General features: G+C 44.6%; 1 protein-coding gene and 2 long non-coding RNA genes across 4 annotated transcripts in view; 2 read left to right on the top strand and 1 right to left on the bottom strand.

Moving 5' to 3' along the window:
- The window catches only part of MND1 (meiotic nuclear divisions 1), an 87,148-nt gene extending 85,963 nt beyond the window's left edge, over positions 1 to 1,185 (top strand). For both annotated transcript variants that reach the window (XM_075613233.1, XM_075613222.1), the window contains one exon: positions 462 to 1,185. In XM_075613233.1, coding sequence (XP_075469348.1) covers positions 462 to 568 — 107 coding nt within the window. In that variant the 3' untranslated portion in view covers positions 569 to 1,185. The remainder of the gene's footprint in view (positions 1 to 461) is intronic.
- The window catches only part of LOC142502376 (uncharacterized), a 16,255-nt gene extending 11,179 nt beyond the window's left edge, over positions 1 to 5,076 (bottom strand). Inside the window, exons 1-3 of the long non-coding RNA XR_012803751.1 lie at positions 3,627 to 5,076; positions 1,633 to 1,902; positions 214 to 354 (exon numbers count right to left, since the gene is read on the bottom strand). This is a non-coding gene — a long non-coding RNA (uncharacterized LOC142502376). The remainder of the gene's footprint in view (positions 1 to 213; positions 355 to 1,632; positions 1,903 to 3,626) is intronic.
- LOC142502372 (uncharacterized) lies at positions 3,745 to 17,306 on the top strand. Its single transcript, XR_012803750.1, has 4 exons — positions 3,745 to 4,109; positions 5,731 to 5,819; positions 7,024 to 7,178; positions 17,106 to 17,306. It is a non-coding gene; the product is annotated as an uncharacterized LOC142502372 (long non-coding RNA).

Here is a 17,306-nt window from a genome sequence, read left to right as displayed (position 1 = left end):
GAACAGGGCATTACTGGCTGGGTTAAAGTCCCTCGGCTTCGCAACTCTTCCAGCCAGGGCATTATTGGCCAGTAATGCCCTGTTCTTCTGGGATTATTACTTAAATAACCACGTGTAAACGTGTGTAAATGCTTTTCAATTTCAATCTCGGGGTGGAGACTATCAAGATTTGCTTTTGATGTTTATGTAATAGTATGTAAACTTGTATTTTACCCTGTAAAAGTGGGACATGCACCTAGATCTGCAACACACACCCACAGGTTCCTGCCATTCAAGCTGCTCTTATGTGGTCCACTGTTCAGTCTTCGTAGACAAGCTGCAACTATCTTTTCATACACGTCCTTTATATGTAACCTGAATGCAAAGAAACTGGATTAAAAAATACATTGTATTGCGTTCCACATGCAGGTCACTAATACTGTCATGTTTTCCCATTCATTCTGTCTCATCTTTTTTCACAGATAACATATTTGCAGTAAAATCGTGGGCCAAGAAAAAGTTTGGATTTGAAGAGAGTAAGATCGATAAAACGTTTGGCATACCAGAAGATTTTGATTACATTGATTAAAACGTTAAATGAGAACTTGTTATATGTTGAATTTTGTACAATAGCTAGCACTGTTTTTTATATTATTATTTCTCTTAAAGCAGTTTGCCTTAATAAAAGATTTTTTTTTCCATTAAACATTTGAAATCAGGGGTAATTTGCTATTTTTACAAGAATGTCACCAGGCAACTTGCCGCTGTTGAAGCCAGTATACATGTGTGCGCAATGTCTTATTCATTGGTTTCCTGTCAGCATTCAGTCTGTCCTTTTCTTCTAAGCAGTGCCTTCAGAACCCCAGCATATACTGGAAAGTCACCCAGGTGCAGATAATGTCAACTAAATAAAATACGCTGACCAGCACAGCTTGTGCATTCAAATCTAAAGGTTTTTCTTCTCCTGTGAGAGGTTTATGTAAAGTATGTACAGGCATGTTTCATGTACAATGCTATTTTCTTATTTTCCACCCATACTGTTATTTAATATCATTTATTGCTACAAAAAAAAAATGAAGTATTATTTTTGTGCGTGTGGTTTTTTGTTATTTATGTTTTCAACTTCAGGTTTTTTTCAGACTTTGCTTTGTCTTGAAACAATGTTTATATGAATAATTCTTGTTAATTAAATACATAAAACCCCTACTGGCCCTTTTATATTGATTTATATTTGAACAACACAGTCACCATTATAGGGGCGTAATGCAAATTTCGATGTAGGTGGTACACAATGTTAATATGTAATTGCTCCAGTCATTATCAAAAACAGTGGGAAAAGTGGGAAAAGTTAATACCAGCCCATAAGCGTTAACACCAGGGGTGACATCAGACATTCTGATTGGGGGGTGCAGTTTTTACCAGCCCTCCCCATTGACGTCGCAACCTCATATGACGCCGCGTCGCCATGACTTTGCAAAGTCATGTGACCACACATTGTTATGACAACGCGTCACATTACGCGGGGATGTCGACGAGGAGTGCTCTCTCCCCCGGCAATCCGTTTTATTGCTGTGGGGAAGAGCGCAGGGCCTTTCATTGCATTAAAAAATATATATTAAATATTGTAGGTGTTAAGGAAATGTCCCACGTTACCATTTGATTCAGTGGCGTGGGTCAAATATCAAGCCACCATTGGCGCAATGCGTCAAATAACAGAAGCAATCACATCTCCTACGTCTGTGATTAGGAAGATCCTTGTACAATGTGGAGATTAGGTATGCGCTTCTAGTTGAGATTTGAAGATGCTTGGCATGGGTGGTTGGTGACCAGTGGTAGGAAGGCAGTTTCAGTGATATGGGCTGTGAGGGGGTGATTTCAGCAGTTTGATGTGTGGCAGAGACCAACTGAACCGAAAGAGAGGCCCTGTGAAAAGCAAGAGGGTACAAGTATAGGTATAGCAAAACATTGAAGCTAAGATTATGTAAACATATTGAAAAAAATAGAACACTTAAAGCTGCAGACCAAGAAATATCCTACATGTGTGTTTTTTTTAATACATCGGTTCTGTACTATGAGAAAATACTTGTAGCACTTTTTTTTAACTCTAAATTACATTTTTAATGTATTATAATGTAACAAGTATTTTTTTGTTTCTGTAGCAACCATTTACAAAGTCACATCCCCTTCCTCTTCTGAAGCAGGCTCTCGAAACACCCGTTGTTAAGCCCTGCCCTCTCTCTAGAAGTGTACCAATTGTATCTAGTGACTGCCTGGTCACATGATGTTCCACACATAATTTTGTCATATTAATATGCAAATGCATCCCACTGACTTCAGATTTCTCCTCTGTAGCCATTTAGTGAACCCCAGAGCCGAATCTTCACCGATCGATCGGCCACTTAGCTAATTACTTATCATGGGGATTGTATTGATGCACATATTAAAGGGGGTGGGGGGGGGGGAATAAAAACCGGCAGCCTGGACTGCTGCTTTAAATGAGAGAAAGAGACCAGGGACAGTGATGCAACATTCGGCAAGGAGTCAAAGAAGGATTTGAGGTGGGAGGACACTGTAGCATATATAGAAAAGAATGAGAGGATTCTGGGTACAATATTTAGGTTTTTTGGCATTCATATGTGCTCAAATGTACTTGGGTTTGTGGGGTGCACTGATTATATGTAAGTTTAAGAAGTGCTTTATATTGCTTATTACTGCATTACCTCCTAAATAAGCTGAAAATGGTTTGCATGCCTGAAAATATGTGCCCCTCTGTGTGGTTCTTGGGGCCTGAGGCTTGGAAACACTCCTGTAGGTGTTGTGCATTATCAGGACTATATAGACACATTTGTAGTGAGTCTCCCTTATCAGCATCAATGGTCTCATACACTGCAAAAATGATTCTGTAAAAATATAATTCCATATCAATTTACTAATCTCACTCATTTGAACAACCACTTTCACTCAATGGTCTTTTGTGCAGACCTTTTCTTCATATCATCTGGTGTTCTAGTGTCAGGGATTCTCTCTATTAAATGCTTATACTCTACTTAAATTGTACGCCTGTTGTTTTTCGCTTACATGGCTGCTACACCCCTGACTAGGTCACTCCTTCCTGTGAACAAGACTATACTGGAGAAATAACAAGACTATACTCTAAAAAATTACACGGCAAATACAGCACATCCCAGGCAGGCTTTCTGAAAGGTGAAGTCAGGTGGATCATGTGCATAACAAGTGGAGAGAGAGACAAAGTGCAGATCTGCAGTTTCACATGACGGTCACGTGCCTGGGAACAGTACCAAACTAAACAAGTGCTCCGGATGAAAAGGGACATAGACCTTCGGAAACAGTGAGGCAGCTTACTGTGTAATTATTGCTCATATATAGTGGCTATATGTGTCTCTTGTTAGCACGTTGACTGCCAGAGGCTGGGGTGAAGATGACACTTGAATGTTGCATGTAACATTCATGTACATGGAAAAGGTAATTATCATATTGTAAAGTGCTCCGTAAGGAAAGTTTTCAGTTGTTGAATATTGCAGATAATAAAATGTATACTGGCAGTTATTCATTGTGTCTGAGCAGTTCCTCCCTTACCTGCCTGTCGGATTATAAGTATAGCCTGGGTCCCCTGTTTGTCCCCTTACCTTTCCATAGGAGTATAGCAGCAAGAGAACTGCAAGTTCCAACAGCCTCAAGGGCTGCTGTCCACATGTTGCCAGGCAACCAATAGGGCTGAGAGATTGACAGTTGGGATTCTGACAGTTAAGGGGACTGTTAGTTGGAGCCAGGGCAGACAAGGGGAAGAGAGGGTCTGAGTGTCAGTGGCACTCAGACTAGGCCAGAGAATCCCCATAGGTCCCAGATAGGCCCCACTCACGTGTAGCTTGTGGCTGCTGCAGGGAAAGCCCCTTAGATAGTGACACGTCTCCATTTTACTGTAGTGTCAGGGACTCAGTGAAGACACCGTGCGGTGATCGCAGTCTGTGGTCTGGGACCAAACCACCGTGGTGCTATCAAAGACTCTAAAAGGTGAGACCCTCCTACCGGAGTCCACCCAACGCAGAGGCGGACGCCATCGCGGACGGCCACGGCACTGGATCGACGGATCTTCATTTCTAAGTCGGCCGGTACCTCAACAAGTGCACTAAACAGTTCACGGGATAGCGCTATTCCCTATACTTTGGGGTGGGCTGGACACTGGGAAAGGGACATCAGGGTATTGGTGCCTAGCACCCAATATACTTTGGGACACTCACTGGTGGTACTGGGCGGGGTGTTCATTATACTGGGAGGTTGTGTTATGTTATATGTGTAGCAATGTATAAAAATGGTATACAGTTCTTTCTCATGCTGGCAGTAAAACCTGGTAAGTATGCAAGTAAAACCTGGTAAGTATGTAGGATTGCCAGCATCAATCATGGAGGTTTGCCCTCACACCCTGGTGAGGTGTCATATGTACACAAGGGGAGTGGTAACATACTCTGTGTCCACTATTAGTGACACAAAAGGTGTGGCTATTTCCTAAGTTATATAAGACACAGCACTGCTCAAAGTTAGTTGGTTATCTGTATGGTTCAAGAGTTATGATTCAGTTCTGGAGGTCTACAGCAAGCAAGGCTGTCAGACCTAGTCATTAGTATCTGCACTGTGATCAGGGACCTGACACAGGTGGTGATCTTCCTGCGGGGAGAGGTGACCCAACTCCATTGGGAGGGAAGGAACTTTCTGAAGGGATGAACTGTAATATAATGAGCGGCTGAGTACGATCACTGCGAGGGGCAGTCTGCTATGATGACAATAAAGATGCCCAAGTTCACCAAACCCTTGCTGTGTGGGAGTGAAGTTCTTGCACAGGAGGAGGCACCACAGAGGAGTTCCTCATCAGTTACATCTTCTTGCGGACGCAGAGATCCTGATGAGGTGGAGGCGCTGCACTGGATATAGGTAGGACTTTAAGCACAGAAAAAAGGGTGGTGTGAATAGCGCTAAAAGACTAAAGTAAAATGCATAAAAAATGATGTAACAATAAACAATATAAAGGGTGTGTAATAATGCACCCAAACCTATTAAATATAGGGCAAGGCTGCCAGATATAACTAACCCAAAACACAGTTAGTGCAAGAACAAAAAAACAACAATACAAACCGGCGCCTTAAAGTCCAATTAGGAACAAATGTGGAGTCCAAGAATTGTGACAATGTCCAATAGAGGAGAGTCCAATCTTTAACTTCAGGCTCCACAGCAGGGATTTACATACGTGATGCAAAAGAGAAAAGAAAAACAATCATAGTGCAACAATGTTAAATGCAAACAGATAGGACTTACAAGACAAGACAAACATAAAACAATGACAAGTAGGCTGACAAATAATAAAGGAGTATATTTAATGAACAACTAAAAAACGCCTGGAGCAGATATCAGATCCGGTTTGTAAAACCGGAATCCTACTTACAAGATATCCAATATAAACAAGCAGGGATACACGGTGATTGAACTCCTGCAGCAGCTGCTGATAGACTCGTGGCAATCGGGAAGCTCCGGTAACAGGCCCACCGTTCCTTTAAGTCAAAACAAAATCATAAAATAAATACCTACTCCTCATAGGAGACTAACTATAGGTGCAGTTTCAGCCCTTACTAACTGGATGGACAGCTAAGCTGGTTACCACCCCAAACAGGTACTATTATAGCTTGCCATATACAGTCTCTAAACATAGCAATAAAGTGTTTTTCTTATCTGTGATTCCAGGGTTTGGAGCAGACGTCCCCGCTTCAGCATGGTCTTGCGTCCTTCCTAGGGGAACTCAGCCCCACGAGAGCTCAGAGAATCTCTCCTCTGTAAGTTCAATGTTAAGGACAGGACATCCCGCTTCAGCACGGTCTTGCTTCCTTCCTTCTTCCTGTTATTAACAACCCAGGCAGTCTCAGCAAGCTCCGCGACCACCATCCAGTGAGCCTAGGGGACTGTGCCAGCTTTCCTTGCTGGGGAGAACTCTTCTCTGTCTCTCTTCTCTGGGAACAGCAGTCTCTCTCATTGTGTATATTCACTTCCTGACTTTTAAAACTCCATGAGCAATCAGGCGTTCAGCTTGCTCAATTAGCTAGCAGCTGCTGCTGGCTTCTCTAGCAAGATTAACTCTCTGTACATTGGAAAGTCCTATAGCTGCCCTATTCCAGCACCTAGAGGACAGTGATGGTATCACACACTGTATATATTACAAGTCACTCATATTACACAATTTGTGTGCAGTTATTTTTTCTTTATACTTCTCTGAATCGGGTGTAGTTATATCTTGCAAGTTTAAATGTACGGGGTCACGACCCACATGACTGGGACATTTAAACTTGCAAGAGCACCCCATACTGAAGCTTGTACTTCAGAAGCAGGGGGTTGTCGGACCTGAAATGAATGCCGTTCAGCTCCAGGGACCCCCTGCTTCAATACTATGTAATAAAAATCAAATAAAAACAGCCCAATCTCCTGTTAGAGATGCGCACGGAGAGGGACCGCTTCTGTCTGCTCTCACTGTGCAGCTGTTTCAGACTGGGAGTCCCATTTAGAAGCAGGGACTCCTGCTGTGTTAATCCTGATGGAAAATTTCGCCATGTGCTGCACTTGGTTATGATCAGGCCGCACTTAGGTTGCGGTTTACCCACTCCACGTGCAGGGCAGGATGGAGATGAATCGTGCTCCATCTGTATATCCAGAATCCTTTTGGAATCCTTCTACTGGACATGGAGCTGCCACGAGTTGGACATCTGTCTACAAGTCCCAAGCCCTGCATTTTTGTTCTGGGTCATAGTGCTGTGAATAATTGTGCAGACTGTACTACTTTCTCTGCCACTTATGTCACTTGCACACAGCTGCTTTATATTGAGGTTCACTGTTTGTATACGCCAATCCCTGGTTTAACGGCTTTGCTACTCTATGGGCTGGTGTAGGCTTATTGACCACATTCTCTGCCGGACAGCTTGCAAAGCCAGGTGCGTTACTTGCACATGTGGCATTAAAAAAGTTAGTAGCTCTTTTTTTTTTTTACAGAGGATGAAGCAGGAAGTATCTGGAGCTGAACCCCATGACCCCGTGACCTCTTCCTATTGGCCCATGTGTCACGGGAGCTTTAAAAAGCAGAGGCTTTCATCATATGAAGAAGATAAAAAGGCCTGGCTTGGATTGCTCCTTAAACTGCATTTGAGGCATGTAATAAATAATAGCCACTCAACTGCATTAGGCTGAGAGAAATGAACTGGCCCAGGTGCTGTTTTTTTATAGATAGGTTGTGCTTCAGAGACTAATGTGTTAACAGCAGTAGTTTTGCAGACACGCCTCTTTAAGTGCATTGGGATGTGTTTTATTCACAGAGTCTGCTACTAGAGTGGAGTGGGAATTTGAGCACTGCACAGGGCCTGGGGTGTGGAGCTTCTAATATTCCTGATGGAGCCAAGTGTTTACCTCGAATCTCAAAATTATACTCGCATATCCTGTCTACCACAAAATAATGGAGTGAGGTTAATTGGCAAAGGCTCCTGGGACGTAGAGCTCGGATTTAAAAAAGTAAGATCTATGTAGCAAGTACATTAGGGATTTGCAATTCTTGCTATTTTTTTCATTCCTTACATTTGATGCAGGTTTACACCTACTCAACCATGCCAGTGTTTACTGATGTAACCATCCCTGCCCGGCTTCTAGGGAGTTTACATGTGTATTATATATGACTTCTCTGCATGGGTTACCTTGACACAGGGGCTGGATTCAGGCGGGTGGGCGATGAGGTAGTGAGGTTGTAGAATAATGGGCACCAGGAACGTTTCCAGTACAGCTGTCATTTATACGTGTCCCCAAGCACAGGGACTTCTCATACACATTTTGACAATGTTGCACTGTATTTTATGTCAGACATACATGAATATGGTTCTTCAATTTGTGCCCACTCTTAACCCTTGAATGGAGGTACATTTACTTAATTTCTCTACGTATATGTGGAATCCAGCCCCGTTGTTACTTCGGGACATCATCGGTATTAATCAGATTTCACTAGGCCCATACAAGAGCTCTGGCGTGTCCTTCTTACGTCACCCAATACCTTTGGCTTGTTTGGAACCTACCACTTCCATACAGACTGATGAAGAATATTGGTGCAGATCCGTGATTAGAGCTTATCCACCGACACCCGGGAGCCCTCTTTCCTGAAGACCTCTGTGGCGTGGTATTCTTCTTTTGGGGATCCTTATGTAAAGGATACAGTCCCTATCTAGAAAATAATAAACAGGGGTTTATGCTATTACTTTATAAACATTACTTATCTACTCTCCCCGAGGCTCCTCATCTTCCTGGAACCTAACCTTCTCAAACTTTCCCTTCCCCTTATATACTCTCTGTGATGTCAATGTCCCATGACAACACAGGATGGGGCCTATTACACAATAACTATACTAGGGAACCTTTAGAGGGGGGTTGCACTATGTTAAATAATAATTCCAATTATTATTTCTTGTTCAGAAAGATTCCAATACTTCAGAAAATTGTTGTTCTGTAGACAAAGTTTATTCTTAGTGTTACTCACAGATGAAAGTTCAATCAATGATGGCAACATGTGCTCTTTCAAATAGTAATGATAGAAAAACTTTTGATCACTCACATCCTGCTGGTATTACATGGAGAGAGTGGTCTTAGAGAGAGTGAGGGATCTTGTAGAAGAGAGAGTCTTGCAGAGTGCAATTATATTTATTGATCACTGACTCCGCCCATTTTCTCCTCGTGGCTTCTTCAGACAAAGAAACTCCAAACTACTTCAGGCTCAAATTTCAAACTAGGCCTTAAAATCCTATCCTTAAGCCAACTACTAACATCTGTAATGCATTAAACCTTTTCTGCAACTCATCTCATTTGGCTACATATGAATTCTAAACCTTACAACATATTCTCATTCAATTGTCTTGATATAAATTCTCATTCATACATTTTACTATAATAACTGGATTATTAACACACTGCTATCAAATAAAGGCATCAAAAGACACATAAATTGATACACCCCACTGTATTATGTGCTAAACTTTTGGTCTATTTAATTACAGTCACGTGTTGCTACAAGCGTGTAAAACTAGGTGCAAATTGGCTTAATACATGAATATGAGAGACGTTTGTTCATAATGCAACTCTAATGCATGTTTGCATGACCACATGAACCTCACATGCCCACAGATTTCATCTGACATTGAATGCTCATGTATAACGTTTATGTAGATTTGTTTTAATGTTGGTTCAATATGTAGCCCCCTGTAACCAGAACGGACTATATATCTTTCTCCTACTGTGGTAAGTCCTGTTAAGGGCAGGCGCCAGTAGTAATCATGGGTTTTCCCCCTTCACGTCCTGCCTTGAGTGAAAGATGCAGGCCCCTGACTCTGCTGCAGGCATGAGACAGAGGGGAGGTCCTGCTGACATCATGAGGGGTGGGGCTGACTCTATTTAGGAGCCCGTTCCTGTGAGGACGGTGCTTTTTGCTGTTCTTCTCCTTTCTGTTATGTGGGAGTTGGAGGAGAGAAGTTCTGTCCTGGGACCAGAGAGAGAGACTACTGTCCTATGAGTTTGGAGAGTGAGTAGAGCTAGAGTGGACCAATGCCCCTCACCCTACTGAGGGAGTGAGGGGGGGATCTACCCCCACCCAGAGGATATCCTCTGAGGTGGGCATTGGGGGTATTGAGGCCCCCCACAGACCATCCTGCAGGAGTACATGCTGGAGGAGAGGAGAAGAGGAGGATATCTGGTGTACCTTTGGAGTGCCTTGGCATATGATCTGTCGTGTACTACTGCTGTTGTGTGCCAGATAAGAGACAATAAAGACACTGCTGATTTTACATAAGACTGTGTGATTCTGGAGCATTCACCCTGGGACCAGGGTTATTCTTCTATAAGGGTCCTACTCCACATCCCTGGGAAGTTATAGAGGATGGAGGCGCTGCATCACTAAGGAAATGGAGGCAACTAACCCAGAAGCCTGGTCCTGTGTCCCCAACATCACCATGGGAAGCTCAGGCCCTCCTGTTACCGGCAGGTACGCACCACCAAAGCACAGCCCTCACTACACCCTAGATATGGCCTCTGTGTCTGGGGGGGGAGGGGAATATGGGTTACAAATAAAAGGTTTAATAGTTCACATATAGTCCGTGTGTGCACAACTGAGATAGGAAATGTGTTTTATGGTAATAGTGTATATTTAGAGCTTGCCTAAATGAGGCTCCGCGGGTTATATTTTGTCCCTTGTCCCTTGAATTGAACTGTCAGTTTCTTGAAAGTAGTTGACAGGGAGTATGCTTTTAGCAGTAAAGCTTATATAAAATGCAGCCTTGTGATTGCTGTGGAATTGCTGTGTTGAGCTTATTTCTGCTTTTAAAAGAAATTGAATTCAAATGCTATATGCCCCATATTAATCTCGGTGCCTAGAGCAGCTTTTACAGGACCATTTTCATGTATTAGTTTTTTCATGTCTTTGCCTATCCATGATGTCTGCAATGCTTCTTGGCATTTAATAGGTCATGGGCCTAACCTAAACATGCGAGAAATGCAGCGGAAAACTTCAGTGTACTGTGAAAACAAGGCCTTTTCTGATCATGTCAAACTGCATTTCGAAAATAATTTCTTCTCCGTTAAAAGATATTTCCTGTAACAAAAGGAATAATTAGGCTACAGTTACATTATTGTTTCACTCAGTGATTTTCAACTGTTCCATGGCGGATGGAGGAAGGGGGGGAGAGAGCAGGGAAAACTATACCAACTGTCCCAGGCCCGGTGGCAGCGACCCAAGCAGCAGAGGTGTCCCGGCATTCAGTTCCCTCCTCTGGCCGGTGCCGGAAATCGGGTACAACTTTCACCCGACCAGGAGAGGGAGCTGTGGAGCAGCACAGCACAGCACGGAAAGTGTCCTCTCCCCAAGGGGTGCGTGTGTGTTGTAAAAGGGGAAGGGACGGGGGAGGGGAAGAGAGAGATGGGGAAGATAGAGACGGGGGAGGCGAAGAGGGAGACTGGGGGGAAGAGAGGATTGTGGTTCCCCGGAATTTCACAATATAATTTTATGGTTCCTTAACCAAAAAAGGTTGAAAACCGCTGGTTTGTAGTGTTGTATTTGCAGAGAAATGCTTCAATGTAATGCAAAGTCAAAATGGTGTGTAGCCAGGTCCCCCCTGCCTGTCAAGCCCCCCTCACCTTGCTGGCTATCGCGGGTGCCGCTGAGCCCAATGGCGGTCCCGTCGGCCGATCGCAAGAGTGGGGGCGGTCAGGATCCTGCTCGGGGGTTGCCAGGGCCGCGATCGCGTTGTTAGGGCTCCCGGCGCTCCCGAAGCAGGGCGGCGAGGGCGCCGCCATTGTCAGTGGCATTGCGCATGCGCAGTGAGAGCCAAGCACCGGAAGGCCCACAGACAGGTCGCGCATGCGCAGTGATTAGCGCGGCAACCCGGACCAATGAGTAGAGGGCTCTTGGAGGGGACTACATGTCCCATGAGCCTCCACAGTCCCACCTGACCCCAGGGAGCCAATAGGGCTACAGAATCTCCCTGCTCAAGGATAGATACATTTCGCGGGGTTTAGGAGCACGCAAGTTGGCGTCAGGAGCAGCTAGGGGAAAGAGGTAGGGTGCAGGAGTCAGTGACTCCCTGCACTAGGCCAGCAGCCCCCTAGGCCCGAGATAGCCCTGAGCCACCAGTAGCATTAAGTGTTGCAGGGACAGGCCCCAGGTTAGGGACCCTCCCCCATACTACCCAGAGTCAGTTAGGGACACAGCGGACGCTGCGCGTCCATCCAGAGGTTTGGGCTCAGACCTCCGCTGCCGCTGCAGCAGCCATCCAGGTGGGATCGCCCCGGACGGTAGTTCCTGTATTCGTCAGCCTTCGGATCCTTTGTGAAGCTCCTTGGCAGGCCCGGGCACTGGAGTGCTCGGCAGGTAACCATCACCAAGTGCACCAACGATCCTACATATATATTATTTTCATACGGGACTAGTGGCTGCGCAGTCACACATATCATCTCCCTTTAAGGGTGCGGGACATATTGTGTGGGGTTACTGGACACGGGGTGGGATCACCCGGTGTAGCTGGGAGCGTCCTGCGAGACGCAGTAGTTAGTGTCTCCTCTAGAGAGGGACACCTGTTGATATATGAATAAGTATTGCTACAGTAAAGTCATTGGTTATTTTACATGCGGTGTGTGGAGTGATATATATGTATTTGTCCTGCGAGGAACCACTCCTCCTCTGGCGGGAGCCATCGCAGGTGGAGGCGTTGCACCACGAGATTGTGTTATATGTATGTGCCCCAGGCTCCCCGAGTGGAGGCTTAGGCTCCTGAGAGCCACACAGGTATACACAGCAGGTAGTAGCGTCTGTATTCACAGGGAATACCCGTTACATTTGGAGGCGCTGCTGAGATTCAGCCCTGGGGTGCCCTACTCAGTAGTTCACGTAGTATCCTATCAGTCAGCATGTCTGCGCTCACGCCACAACAAGTGGCTGACTGGGCCGAAAAGCTAGGAGAGCTGCTGCGACACATAGTCGCCGTAGACGGGGTACCTGCCGATGTATTCATGTTTATTGTCTGCAGCACAGTAAGGACATTACCTGGTCTGGCGGGTGCCCGCCTCATCAGCAAGCACTACAACATTGACCGGCAAGAGAACACCCTATTGCTGGCCACCAAACAAGCTATACCCCCTGATAGAGGCCCACGAGTAGTGTATCTACCAGAGATTTTACCGCAAGGGTGCCCTCTAATTTACCCTGGAACCGTTTCCAGTCACGTAACTTCCCTTACCAGACATGCGGGTTGGGAAGACAAAGATATGGCCGCCAGTACACCAATCAGATCAGACATATCTCTACCCCGAGTGACCTTCTCTACTGATGCTAGGCTAGGGGCCACCAGCTGGGCCGGTAGTCCACCAACATCACTGATCCCTAACCGGTTAGTGAACAGCTTCACCCCAACCTCTAACAGTCAGGGAGCGGGGATCGCAAGTTCCTCAGACAGTGGCAGCTCCATGCTAGGAGTGACATTCCCGCAGCTTGTGGAAGCGATAACTACGTCCGCCTAAGCCCAAAATTACAGGAAGTTGAAGGCGTTTTCAGGAATGGTTCCTGTCCCTGCAGGTGAGGAAAGCATCGAGTCTTGGAAGGAACACACCCTCAAGGTGATCGATGAATGGCCCTGCTCTGAAACGGTCAGACGTCAGAGAATCCTGGAAAGCCTCCGACTCCCAGCAGCCACCATGGTCAGTGCACAGTGCGACCAAGACCCTGATCTCTCTGCTCATCAGATGGTAGACTTGTTGGTCCAGATCTATGACAAAGATGAAGAGGAGAGTGAGCTGTGGTTCAAATATTACGGTCTCCGACACAAGGAGAAGGAAGACCTGTCAGATTTCCTTCAACGAATCCAGCTAGTCCTGTGGAAATTGCGAACTTGCGGCCTCATCCTAGCCTCAGAGATGGACGAATACCGGCGCAAGCAGTTCCTCCGAGGGGCCATTCCCACGCATCACATAGTGATCATGATCAAGTGCTCACTAATGGAGGGGCCTCCCCCTACCTTCATGGACATTTTGGGGACCGTCAAAGGGCATGAAGCCTATACCAAGCTGCATACAGGCACCAAGGTCAAAGAGCCCCCTGTGAGTGACATCCCGGGAGCGTCCGCTCGCCGGATCAAGAAACCAGTCAAAGAGGAAGAGGAGCCACACAAGTCGCCCTCGACGAAAGGCCGGACTTCGGGGAGATCCTCCCCCACTTACCCAAGACGACTAGATCCTAAAAATATCGTCTGCTATGGTTGTGGACAGAAAGGCCATTTCTCCAGAGAGTGCCCGGATGGGGGCACCCAAGAAAAGAAAACACCCAGTAAAGGAAGCTCGGCTAGGTCCATGATCTGTCGAATACAGACCACAGAAGCCAAGACATCCGAGGCCACCCCTGCGCCTCCCGAAGCTCCTACTGACCTAAGCCGAGACGATGGAATTCTGGCCGGGGATGGTTACTGTCAGGTAGGCCCCTCTAGTTGCATTCCAGGGGGAGCATAAAGGGAAATAGAACAAAAAACAAAAAAACAATCTAAGTGCAGACAGTTTTATAACTAGTGTGTAAAATCTGTGATGAATCTTGGCTCATATGTGTTGCCTACTTACAAGATGTAAGTCAAAAACAAGCGGTTTTGGCACAATGGTCTCAGCAAGGAGGATTTCTCAACCAGGGATGTGGAGACTCCAAATCTCAGCTCAGCAGCAATGTGTATGCAAAAGAAAAGATAACCATAGTGCAGACCAGTACTATAACAAATTTCGACTTTATGGGGTTAAAAATGAACACTTACAATAAAAACAAGTATTTCATGCATGTATCACATTCAATGTGATCAAGGAGAGAAAGCGGTTAGCTTCAGGCTCACCCGCCACCTCCGGTGTGACTCTGCGTGGGACACCACTCTCTGGGACTCTCCACCTCTGGTGTGGACTCTGTGTTGGACACCGATCTCTAGGACCCTCCCCCTCGTGGGCTCCCTCTGGGGTATGTTGTTCCTGTCCGATTCGTTGGTGTTGTAGGACGCTGTATGGGTCTCTGCATGGAGCTCCCTCTCGGGTGGATTGTCCTGTCCGGCTGGCTCCGATACGTCACTTCCGGTTAGTCCCGATACGTCACTTCCGGTCGCGGGTCTGTAAGTTCTGCTACAGATTCTCTCCTCTCAGGGCGGCTACCACTCTACGCGTTTCGCCAATAGGGTGCGTGGCTTCCTCAGGAGTGTACCGCCCCCTACTCTTTAGTATCTATATATACCCTACATGATTAGTATTTAATCAAGGACACTTGTATATAAAATGGTCAGCACTAATTACCATCTCAGCACCCATATGCATAAGGGAGCACTTGTTTAAATGGGAATTGGATTCTCTATCTTTTCAACATGATGTTACAATTGACCTGATGTAGCAAATATAATTATGCAAGGGTGAGGGATAAGATTGTGGTTTCTTTTAAATTGTTGAATAAATTTCAAATGAATTCAGGTATTCCCCTGTTATACAAATACTTAAGGGGTGAAACAGTGGATTAATTTACCCACAATGTAAATATGTGGGAACGGGTATAGGATTGGACAAGGTTGAGGATAGGAGAGGGTTAAAGCAGACAAGTTGAATGCTATGGGAAAGAAATATCATGTTTGGACCCAGCAGAGAGAGGGTTAAAGCAAACGAGTTGAATGCTATGAGTAAAAAATATCATGTTTGGACCCAGCAGGGGCACTAAAATGTTTTTTGAACTAAAAATTATTCTGAAAAATATTTTACCGCACATTTGTGGGGTGGATAAAAAATGTGGGAGTGCTCTGTTATGTATATAAATTCATTTTTCATAAGAATTCACATTTACATTTATAAGGGGTTGGTTTTGTATTCAAATTCACATTGACAATTGTAAGAGGGTTACTTTACATTCAAACATGGATGTGTATACTCTGATGGGATACAGATGGCAAAATGACCTGCAGCATAACTCAATAAATTCTACAATTTTTATATACAGATGAGGTAATATTTTACCACACATTATTCAATATGGGGTGGATAAAAAATGTGGGAGGGCTCCGTTATGTATATAAATTCATTTTCCATAAGAATTCACATTTACATTTATAAGGGGTTGGTTTTGTATTCAAATTCACATTGACAATTGTAAGAGGGTTACTTTACATTCAAACATGGATGTGTATAATCTGATGGGATACAGATGGCAAAGTGACCTGCAGCATAACTCAATAAATTCTACAGTTTTTATACAAATGGGGTAAAACATTCTACAATGTGCATAACTTGAGGAGAATAGGCGGAGTGACAGAACAGTAACACAACAATTATTACATGTTATTAGCCTGAAAAACGGATAACAGATTTGTGCTGTGAGGGAAAAAAGCAACAAAAGAAGAAAACAAGACAACTGGTTAGTTCAATCAAGCGCATGAAAGTGTCGCATATTTCATGAGTTACAAGAAGGGTGCTATCTCAATTTCCATGTTAAGGCCCCTGGGGGAGAGAGTCCGCAACCTGTGGATCCAAAATGTCTCCCTCCTCATGAGTTCCAGATTACGATCTCCCCCCCGCCAGTGGCCCAGAACATGTTCAATGGGCATGTAAGTCAGACCAGTGGCGTCCCCCTGGTGCTTTTCCATGAAATGTTTGGAAAGACTGTGTGTCACAAGGGATCTTTTGATACTACTTAGATGTTCAATAATTCTAGTTCTTATCGGTCTTTCAGTCTTCCCCACATATTGTAATTTACATGGGCACTCCAGGAGGTACACCACATGATCCGACCTAAACGTCAAACAAGATTCTATGTTGAACTTTTCCCCTGTGATATTTGATTTAAACTCCATTTTGTTGTTGGATTTAAATTGACATGCTCTACATGTTTTACATCCGTAAAAGCCTTTGTTTGATTGTAACCAGTTCTGGGGTTTAGCTTTCTGTTTAAGGATACTTGGAGCTAGTGTGGTTTTTAGGTTACGTGCCTTCCTGAAAATGATGTTCGGATGTTCTGGTAATTCACTTCCCAAAACTGGGTCATTCTTAAGGATGGCCCAGTGTTTGTTTATGATCTTTTTAATTTCCTTTGCTTCCCCATTATAATTTGTGAGGAACGCAAAGTCAGACTTATTTTTTGCTGTTTTGTCTTTTAATTTGGGTTTCACAAGATCTTCTCTCTCCAGTTTATCTATTTTCAGTAAGGCCTCGTCTAACTTATCCTCCTTATAATTCTTTTCTATGAATCTGTCCTTCAGTTTTTCTGATTGTTGTAAAAACGTTTCTCTCTCACTACAGTTTCTTTTAATTCTGGTGAACTGACTGGATGGTACTCCGTCCATCCACCTAGGAAGGTGACAGCTTGTCCGCAAAATGTAGTTGTTTTTATCTGTTTCCTTAAAAAAGGTTTTCGTCTTTATTTTATCATTTTCTATATAAATTTCTAGGTCTAGATAATGGACTTGTTTGTCACTGTACTCATTCGTGAATTTTAAATTCAATTCTTCATTGTCTATGCCTATTAGAAATTCTTGTAACTTACTTTCTCCGTTTCCCCAAATTAGATACACATCGTCGATGAAACAACGCCAGAGGACCAGGCCCTCCCCAAGCTCTCCATTTGGCCAGATGTTATCTTCCTCCCATGATGCCATGAAGAGGTTGGCGTAGCTCGGCGCGAACCTGGTCCCCATCGCCGTTCCTCGTTTCTGCAGATAATGATTATCCTCGTACCAAAAAAAGTTATGCTGTAGAATAAACATAAT

Source organism: Ascaphus truei, chromosome 1, assembly GCF_040206685.1.
Source record: "Ascaphus truei isolate aAscTru1 chromosome 1, aAscTru1.hap1, whole genome shotgun sequence".
Taxonomy (NCBI): Eukaryota; Metazoa; Chordata; class Amphibia; order Anura; family Ascaphidae; genus Ascaphus; species Ascaphus truei.
This window is presented reverse-complemented; position numbering and strand designations above follow the sequence as displayed.